We start from the raw sequence: 21,692 nt of genomic DNA, 5'->3' as shown, positions 1-21,692 counted from the left end.
TGACCTGTCAAGGCATGTCTCTTACTATTGTCATTTTCAAACAGAATTCAAGGGAGACATCTAATCTGAAAAATGGCATCATGGTTGTAACCTACACTCTTCCAAGAATCGTGAACATCCACATGAAAGAAATGGAGCTGAGTGAACAGTTACCCAGAGATGTCATATTTCAAGAAACTTTGAGGAAGCCTTTAGAAAAAGGTGGCTTTCATTTGGGGAAAAAGACATTCAGAAAAGAAAAAGATAATTCTCTGCAGTAGTTACTTGCTTATCAAAATTGCTTTCCCGGTTCTAATGAAAAGAAAGAATGCATCAATCAACCCTGCCATTTCTCCTATTTCCTATAACTTGAGCATCTCATACCCTAAAGCTTGCGCTGCACAATCAGGACAAAATTCCTCAAACAAACAAAAATTACTTTAAAATGCCACAAGTGTTGCAGCCGGTAATCAGATCGCCACATACTGGTGTCGCCAGTTTCCTTTACTTCCCAATGGAATTAAGAAAAATCCGTGACAAAACCGAGTTCCCGTACAGTGCATTAGGAATTCACTGGGCCAAGTCAGGCCGGCTGGTGTCAAGGTAACTTCTGGAGAATCGGAGCCGGTGACTGGTGCACAAATCTTGGTTGTTCCTGAGCTCTGACCCTGACTCAGGGACTCAGAAGTTTCTTCCCAGTCCCAGGCCATCACCCTCTGTTGGAACACCCTGGTGTGTGTGAATTTCCAGCAGCCATTTAAGGGTTACTACTACAATAAATAAGAGGAGGTTTTGCACTTTTGAGAAGTGTAGGGGAAATATTTTACTATAAAAATATAGAGTAAGATGAGACCAGGAACAGTTCGTTTACTGAAAAAACAGAACAATTTTTAGTATCTCAGAGCGAAGATTGGCATCGATAGCTTTATGCAAGAGAGCTGAATCTGGGACACAGCATGTAGCAAGTGCCTTTCTTTCCAAAGATGTCTTTTGTCTCGAAGTTAACCATTTTATTTGACAGTAAAGACAGTGGTTACACTGTTTATATAACATTTTCATTGACTAGAAAGTGACTTGTGACATGCAGCCTTCAAAACCTGCTAATTCCATTCCTCGGAAGCTCAGCCTTTTATCTGCCTGGCGATGAGTCATCTCGCAGTAGAGGAGAGGGTTTCCTCACCGGCTCCGCTTCCTCTGCTCCCCCCAGCCACCCACACGTACGCCCTTCTTTGGCCAGCTCTCAAGAGAACATGCAGACAGTCTGGAGAACAAATCTCCCTCCACGCAGATTACGTTCTCCTATAAACACCTCAGCAACGGGTATATGACCTCCAGCAAGAGTGCTGCCTCATCCCTGGCAACAAAACAAACCAACCAAATCCAGAAGCTCTGAAAAGGGGGGTCACAAGAATCTGGGCTCTTGGGTGCTGTAAACAGAAGACAGACTCTTCCCATGATTTTTGAACAATCATGCACCTGAAGAAAGAAGCTTTCTTTAATAATACTGAAATTGTTGGTCTCTCCTGCCGCTTGTTACAGTTCTAGGCAAATGTTTAAAATAAATCTCTGTGAAGGTTCCAGTACCTATCCCTGAGCTTCTCCAGAAAGCCACTCCTAACGCCAAATCTGTGCTTGTCCACAGGGCCCTCAAAACTAGAGCATTAAATTTTAGAAATATTGAGATACCAAAATGCGTAGGGACTTAGCAAGGAGAAGAGCCAGGGAAGCTGCTCTCTGAAGCTTCCTCGCATATTCTCAATGAGTTGTATAGGGTGGATCCCACCAAGGAAAAATGTGATTTACAACCACACCTCCTCTCACAGAACACACTCACTGTCTTCTTGAGTACTGCCTGATAGTGATACCTTCCTTCACATTGTTGCCGTTAGCAGGTATCATAAGTTCAAGAGTATTTTTTACCTCTTATCTTTTCTTCAACTGAGTTGCTAGTTAGTGTTCATGACAATGATTTTGTTAACAGAAAGGACATTTTTGTGTGTTTTTCTGAAATATAAAGCTAGCTTATTGCTGAGTACTGTATTGAATAGCGATCATATTAAGGAGTCTACACAACATTGCTTATGAGGATGCCCAGATGAAGAAAGCATCATTTTCCTTCCCTACAGGTTTGTCACACTGCAGAGCAATAGGGTCCTCCTTATTAACAGGCCACCAGGAGTGATAAACACCTGAAGATCTCCCCAGTCATCAGTTATTTCAAAAAAGTGCCTTAAAGAGTTGGTCCACTTTGAGCTAAAAAGCTGCACCCTCAGGAATGAATGGTACTCGAGATAAGTCAGGGTAGCAGACTTGGGAGCCTAATGTTGGAAAAGTAGCTGACATTTTCCTTTATCACATTTTCATTCAGCCAAGTGTCGCTTGCCTTCTGGTTTTCCTCTTCTCCTTTAGCAGCTTCACGCTTGGCTTTCTGTATTGAGAACCAGCACGGTCCCCCTGAACCCACTGAGTGAGCACTGTGCTGATAAAAAGATCTCTTGATTCAGCACAAATCATTTGTTTAATCAGTCAACCGCATTTAGAACACAGGTAGTTATGAACCACCATTGTCTCTAAAGGGACTATGATTTTTACCCTTAATAATATTCACTTTTGAAATCTCAGAATGAGAATGAAGGGCAGGTGAGACAGCTGTAATTGACAGCGGTAATCGATGCTGATCCCTCCAGATCACGGAGCAGCGCCTGGCAGAACTTATTCATCATTTGTGGACTTTGTGGCCTAAATTGTGCCAGACTCCAAATTTTGTCTTTCAGCTTCCCCGCTGTCCTGAATAACCTTCGCTGAAAGCACCGCTCCCCTCAGCTCTGTAATCCCGTCTCTCCTGGCTCCTCCCCAGTAACTCTCTACAAGCGGCTCTGGGAGCGGGTCTCCAGAGTGCTGCTCTTTTGAGATGCTCTCTGTTACAGGGGTACCTGAAGGAGGCTTTCCTCCAGATGTCCCTGGAGCCTCTCGGGCTTCTATCTGGTTTGTTTTCTTTTAAAAAAAGCAAGACAAGACATTCAGTGTCACATGTTATGTTCTGAATCGCACCATGAATTTGTTAGTGCGTAAAATTCAGGGCATTTAAAATTAATATAATGTCATAATAATATAAAAAAAAAAAATCTGCAGAATTTTAATGGGTAAATTGTTGATTATTTAGTTCTCACCTCTCATCACAAGAACAGTCTCTGTCTTGTTTGCTACCACCACCTGGAATGCTTTTGATACCTTTATAAATGTTGGCATGTCACTTGATAGCCATTGTAGAGGACTGCTGCTCCTGGAAACATGACCTAAGAGGACTTTGTGGTTCACAGCAACCACATCATCGCCACCAGTCCATCACGTGAGATGTCAGAGTAGTCAAGTGCCTCTGTGACTTCTTAGGGAAAGCAAAAATCTGTTCTGTAGCATAGCTAAATTTCTTCATGATGTGCCATTTCAAGATTTGTGCTCTAATCTTTCAGCCTTTGTGAAGAACTATTTGGTGGTTTGTTTTTTTTCCCCTAGTGCACTGCGTAGATGGGATTGGTTTATTAATTTTGAAGAGCTAGGTTCAAAACTTGTTTAAATCTGCCTCTCCATCTGTGCTTAATCTATGCCTCATGGATCTTTTTTTTTTAAAAAAAAAAAAAACTTATCTCAGAGGATGGAAAAATCTTGTTTTCATATAATATTTCAGTAAGACTCAGGAATAACCGTGGTGTGTATTTTCTGAAGGGTTTCAAGCACTGCTTCCTCTCCCCAAAAGCTCTAAAATACAAAGGAAATTATTTGCATATTAAAAATTTGATTATCCAAACTTCATGCTTCTAATGAAACATAAATCAGCTAGAAAGAGCTTACTTAGTTTTTCCTAAAAGAAACAAATCAGCCTGAGTTATTTTTCTGCATAATTAACACTGTTTGCTGCCTTAAGTACAGGGATCAGAGTTGTCCAAAGCAGTTAAGATTATAGCAACATCAGCAGTTTTTCTGTTTGCTTTACTTTTATTCATTCTGGCATCACAGCTAATTTCTAATCAAGGAAGCGTGTTTGAAAGTTTGGGGGAGATGATACACTTCTCCATGCTAAGTGCATAAAGCCAGTTTAATAAAAAGGGTACTGCTCACGATGACATTTTTCTAGTGGGTATGATCATCTCTGCAGCAAACAAGGAAACGATGTATTTCGTGATGTGTGTTTGGATGGGGCTGGGCGGATTGGGCACGCTAATAAGCAAGCCTCTTATTCCTGCACATCAGAGGCCTGTGATGACGATGGAAGTTGCCTTCTGGTGGCTTTTACTTCTCTCTTTAAAACGTCTCATACTTTAAGCAGACAGCCCTTTGGCAGAACTGAGGACGGGGGCCCGTCGTCCCATTGCCGCCTCATTTGCAAATGTCGTCTTTTCTGGTCCAGCTCCAAGAAGCATGAGCAGAGCAACGTACAGAAATGCAGACTGCTCCTTCTCGTGTAATATCCAAAGAATATGTTACTATTTGGGATTGATGAATCAGTCCGAGATTGATCCAGAGCCTGCTGAAGTCACTGGAAGTCAGCGATTGCCAAAAACTACCACTGACTTCAGTGTGTCTTGGAGCAAGCCCTTCACAGTGCAGAACTCCCTGGGAAATGAATGGATGGCTTTATTGGAAAGCAAAACTGATTAAACAGCAATTAAACAGAACTAGCTATCTGGACCTCCCTCCACAAAAGCTTTGTGGCTTCAGAGCCCTACCCCAATAAGCAGGAACATGGAAGACGAAGGTCTTTTACTTTTTATCTGATGTGGCTCAGCTCAATAGCAACTAGCTTCTGCCTCTGCTTCTGTGAGCCTCCTGCACTCCACAGCTGCAGCAGCCAAGCCTTGTTCCCTAGGAAAAATTAGACAATTATCTCTGGGAATTTATTTCCCAGCAAGAATATTCACATCTCACTTCTCTCCAGTACTTCATCACCAAGATGCACAGCTGTTGAAGGACTATCCAGATCTCAGTCCAATCTACTGTCATGTTCAATAGCTCATCACTGTAAGGGTTTCATAAATGCACGTTTTCCAGATACATCTTCAGCCTGTTTTTCCTTGGTAATCCCTGTCTGGAATCGCAAATTAAGGAATATATATATATATATATAATATATATATATATATGAATCGCCCAGTTAGTTTAGAATAACTAGCAAAAGGACATTTCTTGTTAGAGGAAGAGTTGCCCTTTGGACTCTGAGGATAGCTGTTTGTCTGCAGTCTTCCACCACGGTCCTTCCAGTGCAGCTGGCTCAGAAAGCAGGTGGTGCCTGGCCAGCGGGGTACGCAGGAATGAGATCTTTCTGCAGGCTTCACTAGCCCTGATCTCTGCTGTCACGCCTGGAGCACCATGAGTTTGCCATCCGTGCTGGGCACCGCTTGGGTGAAGCGTGCCTTTTTAAGGGAGTGAACAAATAGTGGTGAAATTAAAATCTGATGATCTGCTCAATTTTCCATCTGTATTTCCTTCTAGAAATCTTGAACTTATGTGTTCTTCAGCTTCCTCATTTGAAGAATCTCATCTTTCAACAGCCATTTCCATCCAGAATTGCTAGTGTTTCATGTACCATCTAGGGTGCTTTGCCTAATGTTTTCAAAACCAGCTGCAAAGTATAAATCTCTGGCACCTCATATTTTTAAATCACTGTATCTGCTTCCCTACCAGTTGTACAAAGTCTTTGAAAAAAACACAGCATTTTCTCTGCAGTGGAAAAACATTTTAGTTTCTGGTGAAATCCTCCAGGTTTGTTGATGTTCTGCTCAGCCTTACTGTCTTTTACTGTCCTGTGTGATGCTTGGATGATAGCCAGGCATATATAAATTGCTCCCATTCATGCTCTCTCTGGCGGTTTTATGTGCCTTTCACTACTTTCTAGCAGATATTTTAGGCAGCAATTTATTCCTATCATGGTTTTTTGGGGTTTTTTCTGCTTATTTTCTTTTCCCTCTTTAAAGCGTATCATCTTTTTGTCTAGAATTTACTTAGGATTTTAGGATCCCTGTGGATCAATGGGCCAGACCCTACCATAGCAAAACTGAGGGTTTCTTGTTATGCTTGCAGAAGAGAGCAGGGGGCCGTAAGGCAGACACTTGCTGCCCAAGTTCAATGCTTGCTGTGCCCAGGGGCAGGACTGGGCAGGACGGCGAAGCTGGAAGCGCCCATCTAGTAGCCCTCAGGACCTCTCACTCGGTGCATTGGAGTCAGTGCAGAGAGGAGGCTCCACACACCAGATAAAGGGGAGAAGCAGGTTACATCTTGACTGGGAAAGGCAAGAAACCAGAGTCTGAATCTGTGGTGCTCCTTGAAACATTTCATTCTTGACTCTCCTCTGAGTACAATAGAGTCTCAGTTTTGGATAAATGCATGGCCTAGCCTCTGTTAGATACCCTGATTTTTCATTATATTTTATCCTAAATATTAGAAGGAAGGGCAGAACAAGCAAAGAAGAGGAATTAGATAATTTAAGGAGCTTCTGTCTAAAGGCAGAAGAAGATGAGCATTATGGATTCAGACTGAACCTTCCCCTGCAGCCACCCAGAGGGAGATTAGCTTTCACCCTTCTTAGAGGAGTTTCTGACTTGCTGCAAATCATGTCACTCGAACAGCAATCCTGGTGAACGCCGTGGCGCTGGGGGGTGACAGCTTAAAACTGAGTCAGTCCCCACACACAGCCCTGGCTGCAGGCATGCGCAGCAGCAGGGGTACCCGCGGGCAGTCCCTGCCCTGCGCTGCTGAGCCAGCCCAAGCATCACAAGGAGCATCCCTCAGTCCTCGCTTAGAGTTGGTGAGTTCCCAGCAAGGAGGGCAGATACTTGCTAGACCCTATTGATATTATTAAGGCATATAAGCGTGTCAGAAGTTTTATCATGTTTTCAAAAAAATATGGACACAATAAAAACAAAGACCAACAGAAACTCAGATTGGGGCTTAGTTCTCTGTCCCAGCACATCTCTTTACATGGCCGTTTGTCCTGTGTTCACCCAGGTGTAAAATGAGGGTCGAAACACATCCCAGAGGTGAGTATGAACAGGCCTGTCCTCATCCAGCTCTGACCTGGTCCGTTGAATTTCTAATGCTCTGTTTGATGAACCATGAATCTGTGGTGATTTCGTAGAGGTTGTCACGATCCCAATTAAGGAAACTGTCATTTTAATATCGCATTTGTATCACAGGGTTTGTTGCCATTTCCTCACGTGCTGCTACTAAACAAAGTGGCCCTTTGCCTTTGTAGGTTACACAAATGGACCAGAAGCTGAACCTCATTACAGATATGCTGCATCACCTGGTTTCCCGTCAGCAGGGGGATCAAGGGAACAACAGAACCTCTCAGAGAGGCAACAATGTCAGTTCGGATCTTTTCCTCGCTAATAACACCCTGCCGACCTACGAGCAACTGACAGTACCGAGGAGAAATGAAGATGATGTATCCTGATGTGGTGTAAGCTCAGGTTGGGTTCCTCCCGCTTTTCTCCTTTAGATGGGACTGAGTGTTGAGAACCTGGGAGGAACTAAGTTCATCGGCCATCCAAGACAACACGCGACTACTGTATCTATGCCACTAAGTCTCAGATACTCTCTTCCAAAGCCACTCGTAACAGCCAAAGGATTGCCAGGCTGTCTTCTGCCCAGCAAAACTTCCAGAAGCACCACGCTGGTTTTGTTCACAAACAAATGGTCACAACTTGGTATTTCTCAGAAAGACCAAACCAATGTAAAGACGGGCAAAATGGCAAGGATTTAGAGCTCCTTTAATAATAATAATAGTAATAATAATATTTAATAATACTTGAACTTAGATGGAAAAAGTGCATTCTGTTTATGAATCTGCAGATAGCAATATATTTCTACTAATAAGGTTTTTTTAAAAAATTAGGGTAACTTATGTTGGTTTTATTGTATAAATACACACTAACATTCTAAAGAATGACAAACCATATACTGAACAATTTTCTTTTTCTGTTTTATTTTAACGTTGCTACATAAACAGTTATCAATAATGACCAGATTTTTAAAATCTGTTTTTCTTCAGGGAGGAACTAATCCTTAATCTGGAACAATACTATTTATAGTGGAAAGTGCTATAGATTTTTTCAGATATCAGGTTTTCATGGGGAGGCAATGAAGTATTACATAGAAAAAAATGATTCTGCTTTCTAGAAAATTGTTGCCAAAGAATTTATATATAAATAGAAAACACGGTGGTCTGAATGTACTTGTCCTGAAATAACTTTTTAAAAAGAAGGCCCACTACTTCTTAAATCTATTTTTTAGCTTACAGTTGCCAAGAATAGTACAACAGGCTGAAATGACTGGACTTGCTGGTCAAGTGCTTGAGCTGGCCAGTTACTGAGCATCCGCAATCCTCGCAGGAATCGAGGCCACAGTTTGGGAAAGCATCTCTCGTCCAGACAGCATATATGACAGTGTGAATAGTTTCCGAAATGATGTCTTGAGAAACTCGGCTCTGTACAAGAGTCATTTGGTACTGAAAGGTGCCAGCTCTAGTTCAGAGGACCGCAGGCCTCACCCACGGAGCTGAACCCCATGTGATCTCTGCCATAAAGCCAGCAGCCTTTGGCTTGATGGGGTTTTTCACATGTACAACGTGAGCAGGATTTGGGCTTTGATTACGAAGGTTGAAATTCAGCCCTCGCAGATAGTCAGCACCTGTACCATGTCAGCCCTGCTTTGCACGGGAATATCCTTACAGCTGACCGTGTGTCAGGAAAAGCTCTTTAGTCCAGTGTGGTGGTAGCCCATGCCACTGGCAAAGGAGGGAGGTGTTGGCAGATTTATCAGCTCTTGCACTTTGAGCATCACACATGTCCAGTGGGCCCTGTTCCCCTCGCTGCAGAGCCTGCACCCCACGCTGTCTCTCTCCCTCTCCTGGAAAACTGATGTCCTAAAGCCTTGTACCTTTGCGCAGCAGTTAACGTCACTGGGCTTTCATATCTCTGAGCAGTCTGAAATGCTGATGTGTAATGATCTGAGACCACAGGGAACCTTCTCACAGTGCTGTGTGCATTCCAGGCTTTCTTTCCAACATTTCATCTCTTTCTCTTGGACTGCAGAGAGAAGTATACTGCATTTAACTTTACAGATTATGTTACAATTACCCAGCCTTTCTGCTGTACAGTAGATAAATGTTAAGGGTGTAGAAATTTACAGGCATAAACAGGAATTGTATCTGGGCATTATGTTTTATAGAAATCAAAATTGTTGTCGTGATTTTAAACATTTTTCAAATGAGATTCACTATGTAATTTCAGGTTATCAATCAGCCTGTTAATTTCCTAATAAAATGCAGGACGAGAGTGCCATGTCTTTTGGTTATTCTAAAATCCAGACACTTGATACAGGAAAGCTGTCAGCTTTGCTTTCCTTTTTTTCTCTTAGCCTGCTGTTCAGTGTACAGATGCGTTATTTGAGATGCAAGACTGGAAACCTGCTGGTTCTTCACTAGAGAAATAAGACAGGACTTAATCAGCTGGGGTGGCTTTGGGGAGAAAGGTGTGTCTTGTAGCCTTTGCTGGAGGCAGCCAGGTCCGTGCATGTCTAGGGGCATTGTATTAACTGGAAAATGCATCCATCCATTCCTCATGTTTGTTCCCAAGACCATGGCTGCATTTTCAGTTTGGCAGCTAATCTCAGTGATAACAGTCTGGCATAGCAAACATTTCATGTGAAAGACCATTTCTCTTTCTTGATGCATCCGTTGGTTTATTTCCATCTGAAACTCACTGTTACCAGAATCCTGGGGATAACCAGGTTTTACAGATTCTCAAGGCTGGTGGTGAGTGGTCGCAATGTCGGTCATTCCTCACCTGGGTCCAGCTGATTGTGTCAGAAGAAAGAGCACCAGCTCTGAGACCTGCTGCCTCAAATCTGATCATCCGCCTCACCCCAAGGAAAAGAAGTTGATCCATTTTCCTGGCAGAAGTGGGATGTCATAAAATGAGCCATCCAAACGTGCTGTGTCGCTGCTGGGGCTAGCCGTCCCCAAGTGCCCCCAGGGGACAGGTCTGGCCTCTCTGCCCAGAAGACCAGACTGGATTTATCTTGCCTGCTGGGGCTTCATACCTCAACGACTTCTCCTGGAAGTAGGCACCTCAGCATCTTTCTTTCACAGAGCATTGTGGACCAGCAGCAGCAGGAAGATGAGCTGAGCAGTTCACCAGTAGACAGGGCACAGTGAGTATGTCTTCCTGCTGAAACCTTACCTGCCGATGTCTGCTTGTCATCTGAGCTGTCCAGAGCAGGGCTTTGTAAGTGGGTAGGAAATGTCTGTAAATAGGCTGAAGGGAAGCTAAGAAAACTGTAAAGTAGGCAAAGCCTTGACTTTATAATTTCCTAACCTGTTTTTGTAAACCGTGTTAAAATAAAGGCATCTGAGGCTGCTGAAAGGAGTCACTTAGAACAACTCAACAGCAGTTTGCATATCAAGACTGGTGTAAGCTAGGCCTGGAGCCCCATCCCTGCTGAAAAAAATAAAGGGCAGCTGAAAAAAGGTCATCTAAAAAAACCATGAGCTGGGTCAGCTTCCCCAGCCCAGCAGGGTATGGGTGCTATGCCAGATACGGCAGGTAGGAAGCCAGTGAATAGGAGAGGAGGAGAAACGAGTGTCTGTCCAGCTGAAGGTGGTGATGAAATCTCACCCTGCCTCAGTCTGCAGCAGAGGCAGATGACTGTGCAAGTTTGCAAAAAGAAAGATTAATGGGGGGAGGAGGAGGGAGATGTGTGCAAGGGAGGAGGTTTGGGAGATGAGCAAAAGCACAGGCTCCTTGTTAGGGGGTTGTGTTGGGATTCAGGAGACAGAAGCACTGTGTCTGGCCTCAGTGTTAATCTACAGAGTGACCTCAGGGCGAGTCATTTCACCTGTCTGGCCACATCTGTTCCCTCTCTGCCACGCAGCCTACTCTTCTATTTAGACCACAAATTCCTCGGGACAGGAACGGCCCCTTTCTATGTGTTTGCGCACAGAGCCTGGCACAAAGGGACCTGCACTCTGGGGACTTGAGGTACCACTCATATAAATAATTACTCAGGAGGCAAAAGCCATCCTGAAGTCCTGCTATATCCAAAGCCTTTATTATTCTGAGACCAAGTTTCAGAGTTGGAAGTACCTCCTGCCAAACCGACAGTTAGAGGATGATGGGGATTAGATCCCCTTTGACATAGCATCTTACAAAAAAAGATGAGAAGTTCAGCCACCACTCTGGTTTAGTCTTGTGTTTTAAAGCAGGTTCATTTCAGAGCTATACTAGCTGAGGCAGAAATCTTTGGGTGTCAGCAGATTAAATAGCCATTTTACTGCAGCAAGTTAAGAGCTATTGTTGCTAGCAGATACCTCTAGGCTGATTTATCAGCCATCAGTTCTGAGGAAGGTGGAAATATTCCAGGGCACTGAGCTGAAAAGGTCTGGGCAAGAAACAAATTGTTCTTTGAAATATAAAAAAGTGAAATACAGGAAGATTTTCTCTTCTGGGAGTTTAAAGGCAAAATGGTAAAAACACTTTTAGGCTAATCCTTGTGTACCCTGCTGAGATGGGTATTACTGTTCTCATTTTACTGATGGGGTGGTGGTTTGGGAAGAGGAGGGGCACTGAGAAGTAAAGGAAAAAGATTAAAGGTCTGATGCAACTCCCATTTGTGTCCTGCCCTTGTGAAAATGTGCTTGTGTGCTTCGTTTTTGCACAGGAGTTGGGCTATTGCCTGCAGCAGGACTACTCAGCCCATGTGGGTCAATATAGTCTTTGCAATTTCAACACGTGTGGTAAGGATGCCTTTCGTGGTCTTTCAGTGGAAGCTGAGCTCAGCTGCATATGCAGCATTGCTTTCCTCAGGCTCACAGTCCTGTGAATCCACATGTTTCTGTTTCCCATTTCTGTTTTCAAATTATTGCTTTATAATACTCATGCATGCCACTGGCATTTTCAAGCCACAACAATTAGAGGTATTTCTTTCCACTTCAGCAGTATGGATTTCCTCACCTACCACACTGGAACACATGCAATGGAATATTTCTGCACATAGAGAAAAGGCTTTATAAATGCCCCCCCAATTTCACTTAAAATAGCTTACATTTTGCGTCCTGGGCTCCCTGAGCAGCAGCAGCTGTGATGAAGGTGCACGAAAGGCAGCAGGAAGGATTTGATCCCATGCAATGATTAAAAGTTGTTGAGTTCAAATTGAAAATAGCAAGTAATTCTGTGAACGCTGGCTTTTTTCTGTCTTGTCCACAGGCTGGCTCAGATGTCCAAGAAGTGCAAACTTCAGCTGAAGCTTTTTTTTTTTTTTTTGCTGCTGCTGCAATGTAGAACAGGTTTGTTTTCTGCGTCATTCCCCTGGTGCCCAACGAGATGTGCATTCACGCTCAGCCTTTCCTTGGTGAGGGCACTGATAGCGGGCCCCTCTCCCTTCTACCTTGGTGCCTGTTTTCACAAACTTACAAGAACTTTTGTAGATCTCTATCCTTCCATCAAGTTGAGTTGAACAAGGCCAACAGGTTCAAAAGTTATTACGGGGAGGCAAAACAAACACAGCGTGAGTGCATTAACTTTGTTTCCACAGGAACTAGGCTAAAGTCCTCCCTCCCCAGACCCAGAGGTCTGGAAGAGATGTAACCCCTCGCTTTGGAGCAGAAGGCAGCCTCTAACTCCTGGGGTTAGGAGGACACTTGCAGAAGGCATGTTCTTGGGAGCTGGTGGCTTCTGCAAGGCTTGGTGCCCCTTGCTTTTGGGTCACCTATTGGAAGATGCTGGAAAATAGAGGGTTTCTTATTTTGCTCCCAATGACAGCAACCTAAAAGCTAACAGGACAAAATGCTTGGCGCTGCAACAAAGAAAACGCAGGTGCTGGATAGGCACATTATGAAACACGTCCATGCGTGTTACAGTAATACAGCGTGGTGTCCGGTGAAAAGATGTCTACATTGCTGGTGAGGGAGCGCTGCCAAGGAAGGGCTGGCCCCAAAGGAACGGCATTGTCCAAGTTTGCATCGCTGCTGCATGGGCTGGCAACTGCTGCCTGTGGGGAGAGGCTTCCCGGGAGCCTGGTGTGAGGCATTGTGCTCCCTGCCCGTGGATTTGCACCTAAGAAGAACCGAGCTATAAAGCCAGTCTTGAAACCATCTCGGAGCTGCATTTACTTCAGAGCTAGCATTGCTCTGGCGAGCTGCCCAGGGATTTAGGCTCCGTTAATCCAGGCTTGGCTCTCTATGGCAGACACCCATGGAACAAAGGAAATAAAACTTCCACAACCCCGGCGAGTTGCTGGTCAATCACTTGGCCAGGTGCAGAAAGTGGGCTAGGCAGCCTTCAGCGAGCGCTCTGGGATCAGAGAGGGGCAAACACCCGGCGGGGGTGAGCAGACAAATCTTTAAAGGTTTTCTTGCCATAATTTCCCAAGCCTGGGAGCGTCACGCTTTGAGCCCCCAGTGCCTGTGCATTTTGCACAGCCTTTAAGGCCAGCTGTGCTGAAATGCATCACTGCTGCTTTCTGTGCCGGCAGTCTTAGAGGGAAATAAAACGTAAGAAGCCACGGAGGAAAATAAATTCAATTTTCAGTTCTACTGTGTGTTACATCCTTAAGAGTATATTGATCACTTATTCATAAAGATTAATATGTTAGATAGAGGCATTAAAGGCACTACCAGTGCTGTAAGAACGATAAGCACATATGAAGTATTGGGATTACAAGTAGCTTGTGAGATGCTATCATCTGCAACTTCTGTTTCAGCATTATCTAATGATTTGTTAGTCCTAATGATTGCTTAATGGGCTTATTAACTGAGCCGTCTATAAACGGAACCTAAATGTAAGTGTGATTCAGGTTTGACTCTGTTTGCATCCTTGGCCCTTACTTGGCATGTAAATCTTCTGCTTTGATCCTTTTCCTTTTCCTTGATTTCCCTAGGGATTTCCTTCTAGGTGTTAAATGAAGCACTGGATGCAGGTTTGGTGGGCAGAGGGATACACGCCCTTCAGATCACCTTCAGGAACCAGCAGGGAAGAGTTACCCACATGAGGACTGATTGCAACTGCACAAGGGAGTTTTCTTCAGGCCACAACATCTTTTTGATCATAGTGTGTCTTTTAAAGCCAGAATGATAGAAGACGGACTCACTGCTGAAACCCTCCTCTGCCCATGCGGACTTGCAGCCAGTGTGACGTGTGTTCACTTACAGCCATCACGGAGCAGATTTTAAATAACGCATTTGCTTAAATGCTTGCAAATGTTACTCTGTTATTTCAGTCAGCAATCAAGCAAGCATTTTGTTTTCCATTTATTTTCTCTCCTGTGCTGCAAAATGGGGGGATCCTTAGCAGCCACAGGACAGAAACCAGAAGCAGGGAAGCAGAAAGGTGCCCCAGAAGACAGGTCTGCCATTAAGCAAGAAGTACTGCCACAGGCACACATGTTTTAGACACTGTTTCATGCAACCCGAGCATCGCTTTCACTACCCTGTCTCGATCTTCTTGCCCCCAGGCACCAAGCCTCAATACACCTTTGAAGTACCCTGCAATGTCCTGGACCTGGATTTCCCTCTGGCTCACCCACCGACACTGCCGGGAGCTGCTCTGGGCTCGATGGGAAGCTGGCGGAAGGCAGCGATGCTTTTGGCTGGCTCCGGTGGCACTTGGGACAGGCCTCTGGGATGTCCCCCGGTGCCTGCGCCTCGTGGGCGCGTTGGTCGCTGCTCCTTGGCATCACGTAGCCTGTGATTAATGTTTCCTTCCTACGCTCGTCCTTCAGGCCGCCGCAGCTCTGACTCTTTGTTTCCCTCCTTCCCCCCTTCCCAGCTGAAGGGGAGAACAATTCCTGGAAAAGAAAAATGCTCTTTCCCCCACGTTGCTGAAACCTTCACGGGGAGGAGAGAGGAGACTCTGGAGAACATATGGCTAAAAGCGTTTGGGGGTTTTCAGATGGTAAATGACCAATGAGGTCTCAAAGGGGTTTTATTTATAAATGATAGACTCCTGAGAGAGAAATAATTGCTGCTCTCCCAGGCGTAAAAAAGCAATTCACCTGACATAAAACCCAGGGATAAAATTAGCTAAATGAAAGCTAGATATGGCAACTGTATTAAACTTTTTTTTTTCTTCCCCCTCCTGCTGAATGGTGAATCATTTTAATTTTGTTTTCCCCTCCTTTCTTGGAAAGAGAAAAAAAAAAAAAAAAAAAAAAGCCAAAGCAGTGCCTTGGGTCTGAAAGAACAGATGGTGCCCTGGGCGGCCCTCTGGAGCACTCTGCGGCGTGCATTCCTCCACTCCGCCGCTCAGATAACTGAGTTATACAGCACACGACCATCTGGTGTATGACACATCTTGTGTCCCCCAGACAATGCCCCAGCAAACCTCTTCAGGGGAGAGGTTAGTTTCTAGGGTAACAGCAGCATGTGCAGCTCCAGGCCTTATTGAGATTCAGGGCTCCTCACTTGTCCCTATTCTTCTCCTCCCTATTGTTGTCACTTGAGCTTTTGCTGCTTGGTTACTCCGAGACTGACAATATCCATCAGTATTTTGTCCCCGGCCCAGAAACTATTGTCTCCAAATTTTGTTTCATTATTTATGTTTTCAATATCCAATAGTTGGCTGAAGCATCTGCTGTAGAGTGATAAGGCAAGTGCCTATTGAGGAGGACCGCGCTGCTGCCTGACAACGATGGTTTGAATTATTTTGGTTGTGGTTGGACAAGCCTTTGCAAAAGCCAGGGTATCCGTGAAGCACTGAGGTGACTTTATTTATTTGTCTGCCTCAGCTTTTTCACTTGTACACATCTTTTCATCCAGACCTAAAAAAAAAAAAAAAAAAAAAAAAAAAGCTTAAAGCCTCCGTAGGTAAGTCAGCTCTTGAAGAAGTAGGTGCCTGCTCATTGACTGGTGGTCTCTGGATTTTTCCTTGCTAGGAACTACTTGGAGAGGGAATAAAAAAAAACCCAATGTCTTGCCTTCCTTCTGGATTTCTAAGGAGTTTCTTGTGGAGATAATTTGTTTTCCAAGTGCTGATATTCTCTGATTTAAAGAGCCAAGGTCTGGACAGTAACCATGATCAAGCACAGGGACTATGCGTAACACTCTGAAATTCAGGTTTTTCAGCAACTTGAGTCAGAAAGTTTAATCAGCAAACAGAAGTAGCAGATAGATGTTTTCTCCACCAATAAAAGACATATGTCCCACCAAATCCTTTACTCTGTTGCAGAGCAATTGTATTGGCAGCATTACTTTCCTCAGGTATCTCTCAGTGTCACAGCCAGCCAAAATCCCCCCAAATGCTCCCTACCTCTGCATGGAGTAAACTGTTCATTCAATGGGGTTGAAAACACTTGTTTAAAAAATAAAAGCATCAAGCCAGAGGTTTGAATAAGTATTAAAAATGCACAACTAAGGAAATACCAGCGATGTCTAATCATGGATGTGCTGAACTGCAGGCCTCAGTCACGGTATGAGTAACTCTAAAATGTTGCATCATATCTCAGGTTAAGGCTAAGTGTTAGAGAACCAGCAACACCAGGTATCTATGTATCAAATAATAATAATAACAGATATATCTATTGATACTGTGGTAAGTTTGCTATAATGTCAAGTCTGACTCATTATTTTCACTCAGCGATAACTTTCCAGAGATTTCACTTTCCAAGTAACACTTGTAAAATATAGCTACGTGACCTAAAGGCAATTCCTAAAAAAAGATTTGTCTAAAATGTTTCAGATCTGCTATAAGGAAAAGAGGAAAACAAAGATTTAGGGTTTTCCCAGCATGAAACAACGTTTGTTTTGTAGACCTCAGAGCTGGTAGCAGAAAACAAGATGTAACCCTGACCCAGAAGACTGGTTGTAAATATTCTAATGAAATTCAGTTTTGAGTTGCAGCATGTTTTGCCCCTGACCTGCTCATTAGATATGCCATGGCTGTAAGTGTATTTGCTTCATCACATGCTTGAGACAGCATGTGATTATAAAAGTAGAGACCACGCTAGCGTGCACGTGCAGGAGGAGACACGGCTGGTCGCGGTGAGGCTTGCCTAGCTGTGTCTTGCTTCATGGTTTTCAAGAGCAAGGAGGAGGGGGTAGAAGTGGCCTCGCTTTGTTATAGGTTCGGGCAGAGTTCCTGATTTTCTATCTAACTGTTGAAAGCTGCCAGCAGGCTGCCCCACCAGAGCCTCCGCGTTGCCTCGGTGGGTGCGAAGCCCTCCCTCCTGGCCAATGGTGCGGGGCCTGCCAGGAAGGCACAGGAGAAGCACCTCAGCTTGTGGTGTCTGTAAGCACACAAGAAAGGTCCATACATTGCTGTCACACAGGCTAGAAACTGAGTCTCAGTCGTGCAGCCCTTCCCTACCTCCCCTCCCCCAATGCCAAGGTGGGGGATGCAGCCCTGCCGTCGCTCAGCACCTCTCCAGCTCCAGAACACGAGAACAACTGAAAGGGAACCAGAGCAGGCAGTCTCTTCCTGCAAAAGGTATTTGGCCTCAGCAAAGAGTCGGATGAAATATTTCTTTAGAAACTGTGGAAATTGCAATTTAGAAATTGCACACAGTACGGAGCCTTCAGCTGGAGTGCTGCGTAGAGTCTGCTTACTTGAGCTGGATGAGTCTCTCCTGAAAGTGGCATGGAGCAGAAGAAAAGTAACAAGGGCAGTCAGACAAATTGAAAGCCCGTGTTAGGACTTTCCCAATCTAACCTAGCAAGGCAAAAGGCTATGGTTGCTCTCCGTAAATATATACAGGAAGGAGAAGTGCTGCTTCATCCAAAGGACAATGTACCACAAATACATAAGTTGTCCACGAAGGCATTCCTGAAGGTTTCTAAACATCAGAGCAGGGGCTTTCTGCAACAGCACCCCAGTGTAAATACGGGGCGGGGGGAGGAACTCCCAGCTTTAAGGCATCACTTGATTAATTTGTGGGAGAGGTCATAGGCTGTGATTAACTGTGAAGACAGGAACTGGTCCATGTGACTGGGGACATCCCTGCTGCTCCAGTATTTCACAGGTTTGAAAGGCAGAAGAACCCATTAGACCATCTGGTCTGAGCTTCTGTATGATGCAGGCCATAGACCCCTCCCAGCTACTCTTTGCTGAGCCCAGCAATTTCTATGACTTAAGCATTAGCTTACAAAAAGCCATTCAGCCTTGGCAGAAGACGCCAAGATCCACATCTTTCCCTGAGGTTTGTCACAGCCTTAATCGCCCTACTATTAACACTATCGCTTTTCTTGTTTTGGTCTGAATTTTTTCACCTGTATCTTTGATTCTTACTAGGCTTTCCACATGCCAGTTAAAAAGCCTCCTAGGGTAGGAAATGATCCTGCCCTAGCAAAGACTGCAATACGCCCAGTCTGTGAGCACAGGCTCGGGTAAATACACTAACTGACACAGAGAAGTTGAGGGGTTTGACTATTCCTTCTATGCTGCACCTTCTGTGCTCCGCCATCCTTCTGACGTTATCCCTTGGTATTTTAGAAACTCATTTGAAAGTCATAAAAGTGCCTTGGTGCCTTGCTGCGGCAGAACCAGCCAGGCTAGCCTTGGTGACCGTGGGGGTTTGCACCATTCAGTGGGAAGGCTTTGGGATCCTTGAATGTTCTTCGTGTGCACGGTGAGGGCAAAGAGGAGACCCTGCAGTGTCTCCGGGCATGCCCACTGCCCAGGCTATCTGCAGGTGGTGACCAGAGGACCTCAGTGACAATGGCTGTCAGGCTGTACTTAGAACAGCACCAAGTGTATTTGAAACTATTTTTTAAAAACTTAGGAAAGGAAAATATGCAGGACAACAAGACTCAGAGCCGGACACCTGAACGAGGATAGGTCTCCCTGCATCTTTCCAAAGAGAAGTAAAATGGGATCTGTGCTTTCGTTTTTTTGTTCACTGGCCAGAGCATCGCGCTGCCTGATGGGCAAGACTGGCCCTGCTTTCTTCCCTGTATAATGTTGCAGGGAGCTGCCAGTCCTGTGCCCATCCGAGCTGTTGTAGCCACTGCCAGTCAGAGTGGCATAAGCCTCATCATCCGAGCAAGCGATGAGGGACGTCTGTGTGCGCGTGCAGTACCCACCACCAGAGAAGGAAAGATTATATATAGAGATACGTGTTACTGTTGTTCATTACTTAAAGAAACGTGAAGCCACACAGGCAGAGGCACAAGTGGTCCATGCAGTATGGAAAGACATGACAGAACTCACTTCATTTCTGGAAGAAATTAATGCCTGCAGACGCTGGCTAGGAGGGTTTGTCTGAAGGAGGTATTTTTATTTCTCTTGTGGGTAAAAGGAGCTGCCACGTTGTTGCCTCTGACAAATCCAGAGTGAGAAAGGTAAACCAGGCAGACACAGCACCTAGGAATATCTCTGCCTTTGCTGCTCTGTCACTTCAGGGCAGCTAATTAGGAGCAAACAGGGGTGAAGAGTTGTGATCGTAAGCTAAGCACAAGGGGTTTCCCATCTGTGAAAGCAAAGGCTGCTTACAGGAAAAACCTGAACTTAATCAGGAGGGAATTACCATCTTTCCCATTTTACGGCGAGGAACAACAAGCCGCAGAGGATAAAGCTCTTCTCAGTTGTGTGAAGAGGTGATGATTTTGCTGGGTTTGTACTAAGGCACCTCTCTACTGGGGGGGGGAGGACATACCTGACCAGGCTGCTCTGCCTTTGTTCAGACCTCCGAGCCCCAGATGAAGCCAACCAGTTGTTCGTAACATCTGCTTCTATTGAGAGACAGCAAATGGCTTCTGAGCAAAGAGGTTACTCTTTGGAAAAGATCAGAGAAGAGGCAAAAAGGCAAATTAAATTAGGAACCGTAAAGCAGAGTGCCATGGGCAGAGGGCAGAAGAACATAATGCCATTCATCTGTGAAGCAGATCGCTTGCTAGAAGTCAAATACACTTATTTTTTTCAGGAACATCTGAATATTTTTATACTTCAGAAAAAATAATGGCACAGTCTGTTTAGAGGAAAAAGCAAAACAGAACAAGCAGGGCCATGAGACATGATGCGATTTGCATCTAAATACGTTTTAGAGATAAGAACGTGTTCAGAGGAAAGCACAGTATTGCCAGTTCACGAGACTTACTTTCTGGTATCTTTGTGGGAACCAAATGAATTGCAAAACATCTGCAAGGTCCAAAGTGTCAATTATGCCTTTATGTACGTGGAGGAAATGTCACATGATGGAGGCAGTCATTGGACATGGTCAATTGTAGGGTTTTATCCTCTGCTTAGCCTTAAAGCTTCGCTCAACAGTCAGGTTAGACAATGGCACTGTCAGAGCGGGAGATGGATCAGTTTGGCCACTCAGAGGAGTCACTTTCAGCACAGAGAGTGTCCCTGGCCTCGGACAGCACGGACATTTTGCTTGCAAAGCCTGGCTCAGGGCTGCTTCAAGCAAGCCTGCTTCCAGATTTGCACATCTAGAGGCAGCCAAATGAAAAGCCCAACACAAAGCATAGATATCAGCCAGGATTTGCAAAAGTAGTCATGCAAATGAAGTAGGTTTCCAAAGTTTCCCTTAGACCAGATCTGTGTTTCTTAATCAGATTTCGTCTCTGCAACTTTTCGAAAAAATGCCAACTTTGCAGAAGCTTCTTGCCGGAACATATAGAAGGAGGCTGTGCATCAGTCAAGGACCATAGGAGCTGCCAAACCAGAGGAATGGTTTTGAAAGCCCCATATGTGTGACTGCGAATGCCAAATATCTTCATTTTAATGGCGTGTTATGGTTTATATTGAGCACTTCAACAAGTCCCAACAATATTCTTTCTGAATCTGCAAACTTGCATTGCTTCTCCTTTTAAGCTTTTAAATCCAGCAAATTTGCAATACACCGTTTGTGTGTTTTACTGCAGTCATCTGCAGCAAAACAGCATCTATAGTCCATAAAATTGCACATAAATGCTACTGGCACCATTTCCAGCTGTGCTCTGGGCTGGGGTCCGATCTCCAGCTTCCACCATCTTTCAGCACTCTCTGGCCGGTGCTGGCAGTGTGCCAGGCAGCACGCTTCGGCCCTTCACAGCCCGCACGGATGCTACCGGAACCTGCGCGACCCTGCCCTGTAACAGGGTGTGGAGCTGTAGGTGACATTTATGTGGCAGATAATGCAGGACATTTCTGCAGAACGATCAGGGAATGCTGAAAAACTTGAGGGTTTCTCCAAAGTCCTGTTTCTAGATTTGTGGAAAGAAAACCGACAGCCTGAACTGCATCAGCCATGTCACCTCCACAGCTGCAACCAGCATCCTCTTACTCTTTCATTACACATCGTCTCATGCAGATTATTGGCATCAGCAAGTGCTGTTGGACTTCATACAGCTCCCACCGCACCAAGGGAGGTTTGGATTGGGCTTGTACTTGTTACTGTATTTAATTATTATATTATTGCATCACTATGGATGCTCTTGTAAAGTCTGACATCTGCACGGCTGGGCAAACATGTCTGGATTCACCCTGTGCGGCTGCCCCCCACCCCGATGAGGGGCCATTGGCAAGGTACAAGCCCGGCTGGGTGAGAAACAGGCGGCAAGTGGGGGGAAGGGGAGGCGGGGGAGGAAATGTTTGGTAACTAGTAACGAGCCCTTTCCAACTGCGTGCGCTTCTGCTGTCCGACTATGCTAGCATTGGTGTTGGCGCCATGTAAGACATCTTTATAAGCTAGGGGGGAACAAAGAGGACCTCAAACAACACCATTTGTAAACAGCTTGGTGCATCCTT

The 21,692-nt window shown here is 44.9% G+C and overlaps 1 protein-coding gene across 2 annotated transcripts in view; it reads left to right on the top strand.

The window, feature by feature from the left end:
* The window catches only part of KCNQ1 (potassium voltage-gated channel subfamily Q member 1), a 363,730-nt gene extending 354,422 nt beyond the window's left edge, over positions 1 to 9,308 (top strand). For both annotated transcript variants that reach the window (XM_040609109.1, XM_040609110.1), the window contains one exon: positions 7,226 to 9,308. In XM_040609109.1, the coding sequence (XP_040465043.1) occupies positions 7,226 to 7,426 (201 nt within the window). In that variant the 3' untranslated portion in view covers positions 7,427 to 9,308. The remainder of the gene's footprint in view (positions 1 to 7,225) is intronic.
* Positions 9,309 to 21,692: the final 12,384 nt, after the last annotated feature.

The sequence above is a fragment of the Falco naumanni genome, chromosome 10, assembly GCF_017639655.2.
Source record: "Falco naumanni isolate bFalNau1 chromosome 10, bFalNau1.pat, whole genome shotgun sequence".
NCBI classification, from domain to species: Eukaryota; Metazoa; Chordata; class Aves; order Falconiformes; family Falconidae; genus Falco; species Falco naumanni.
This window is presented reverse-complemented; position numbering and strand designations above follow the sequence as displayed.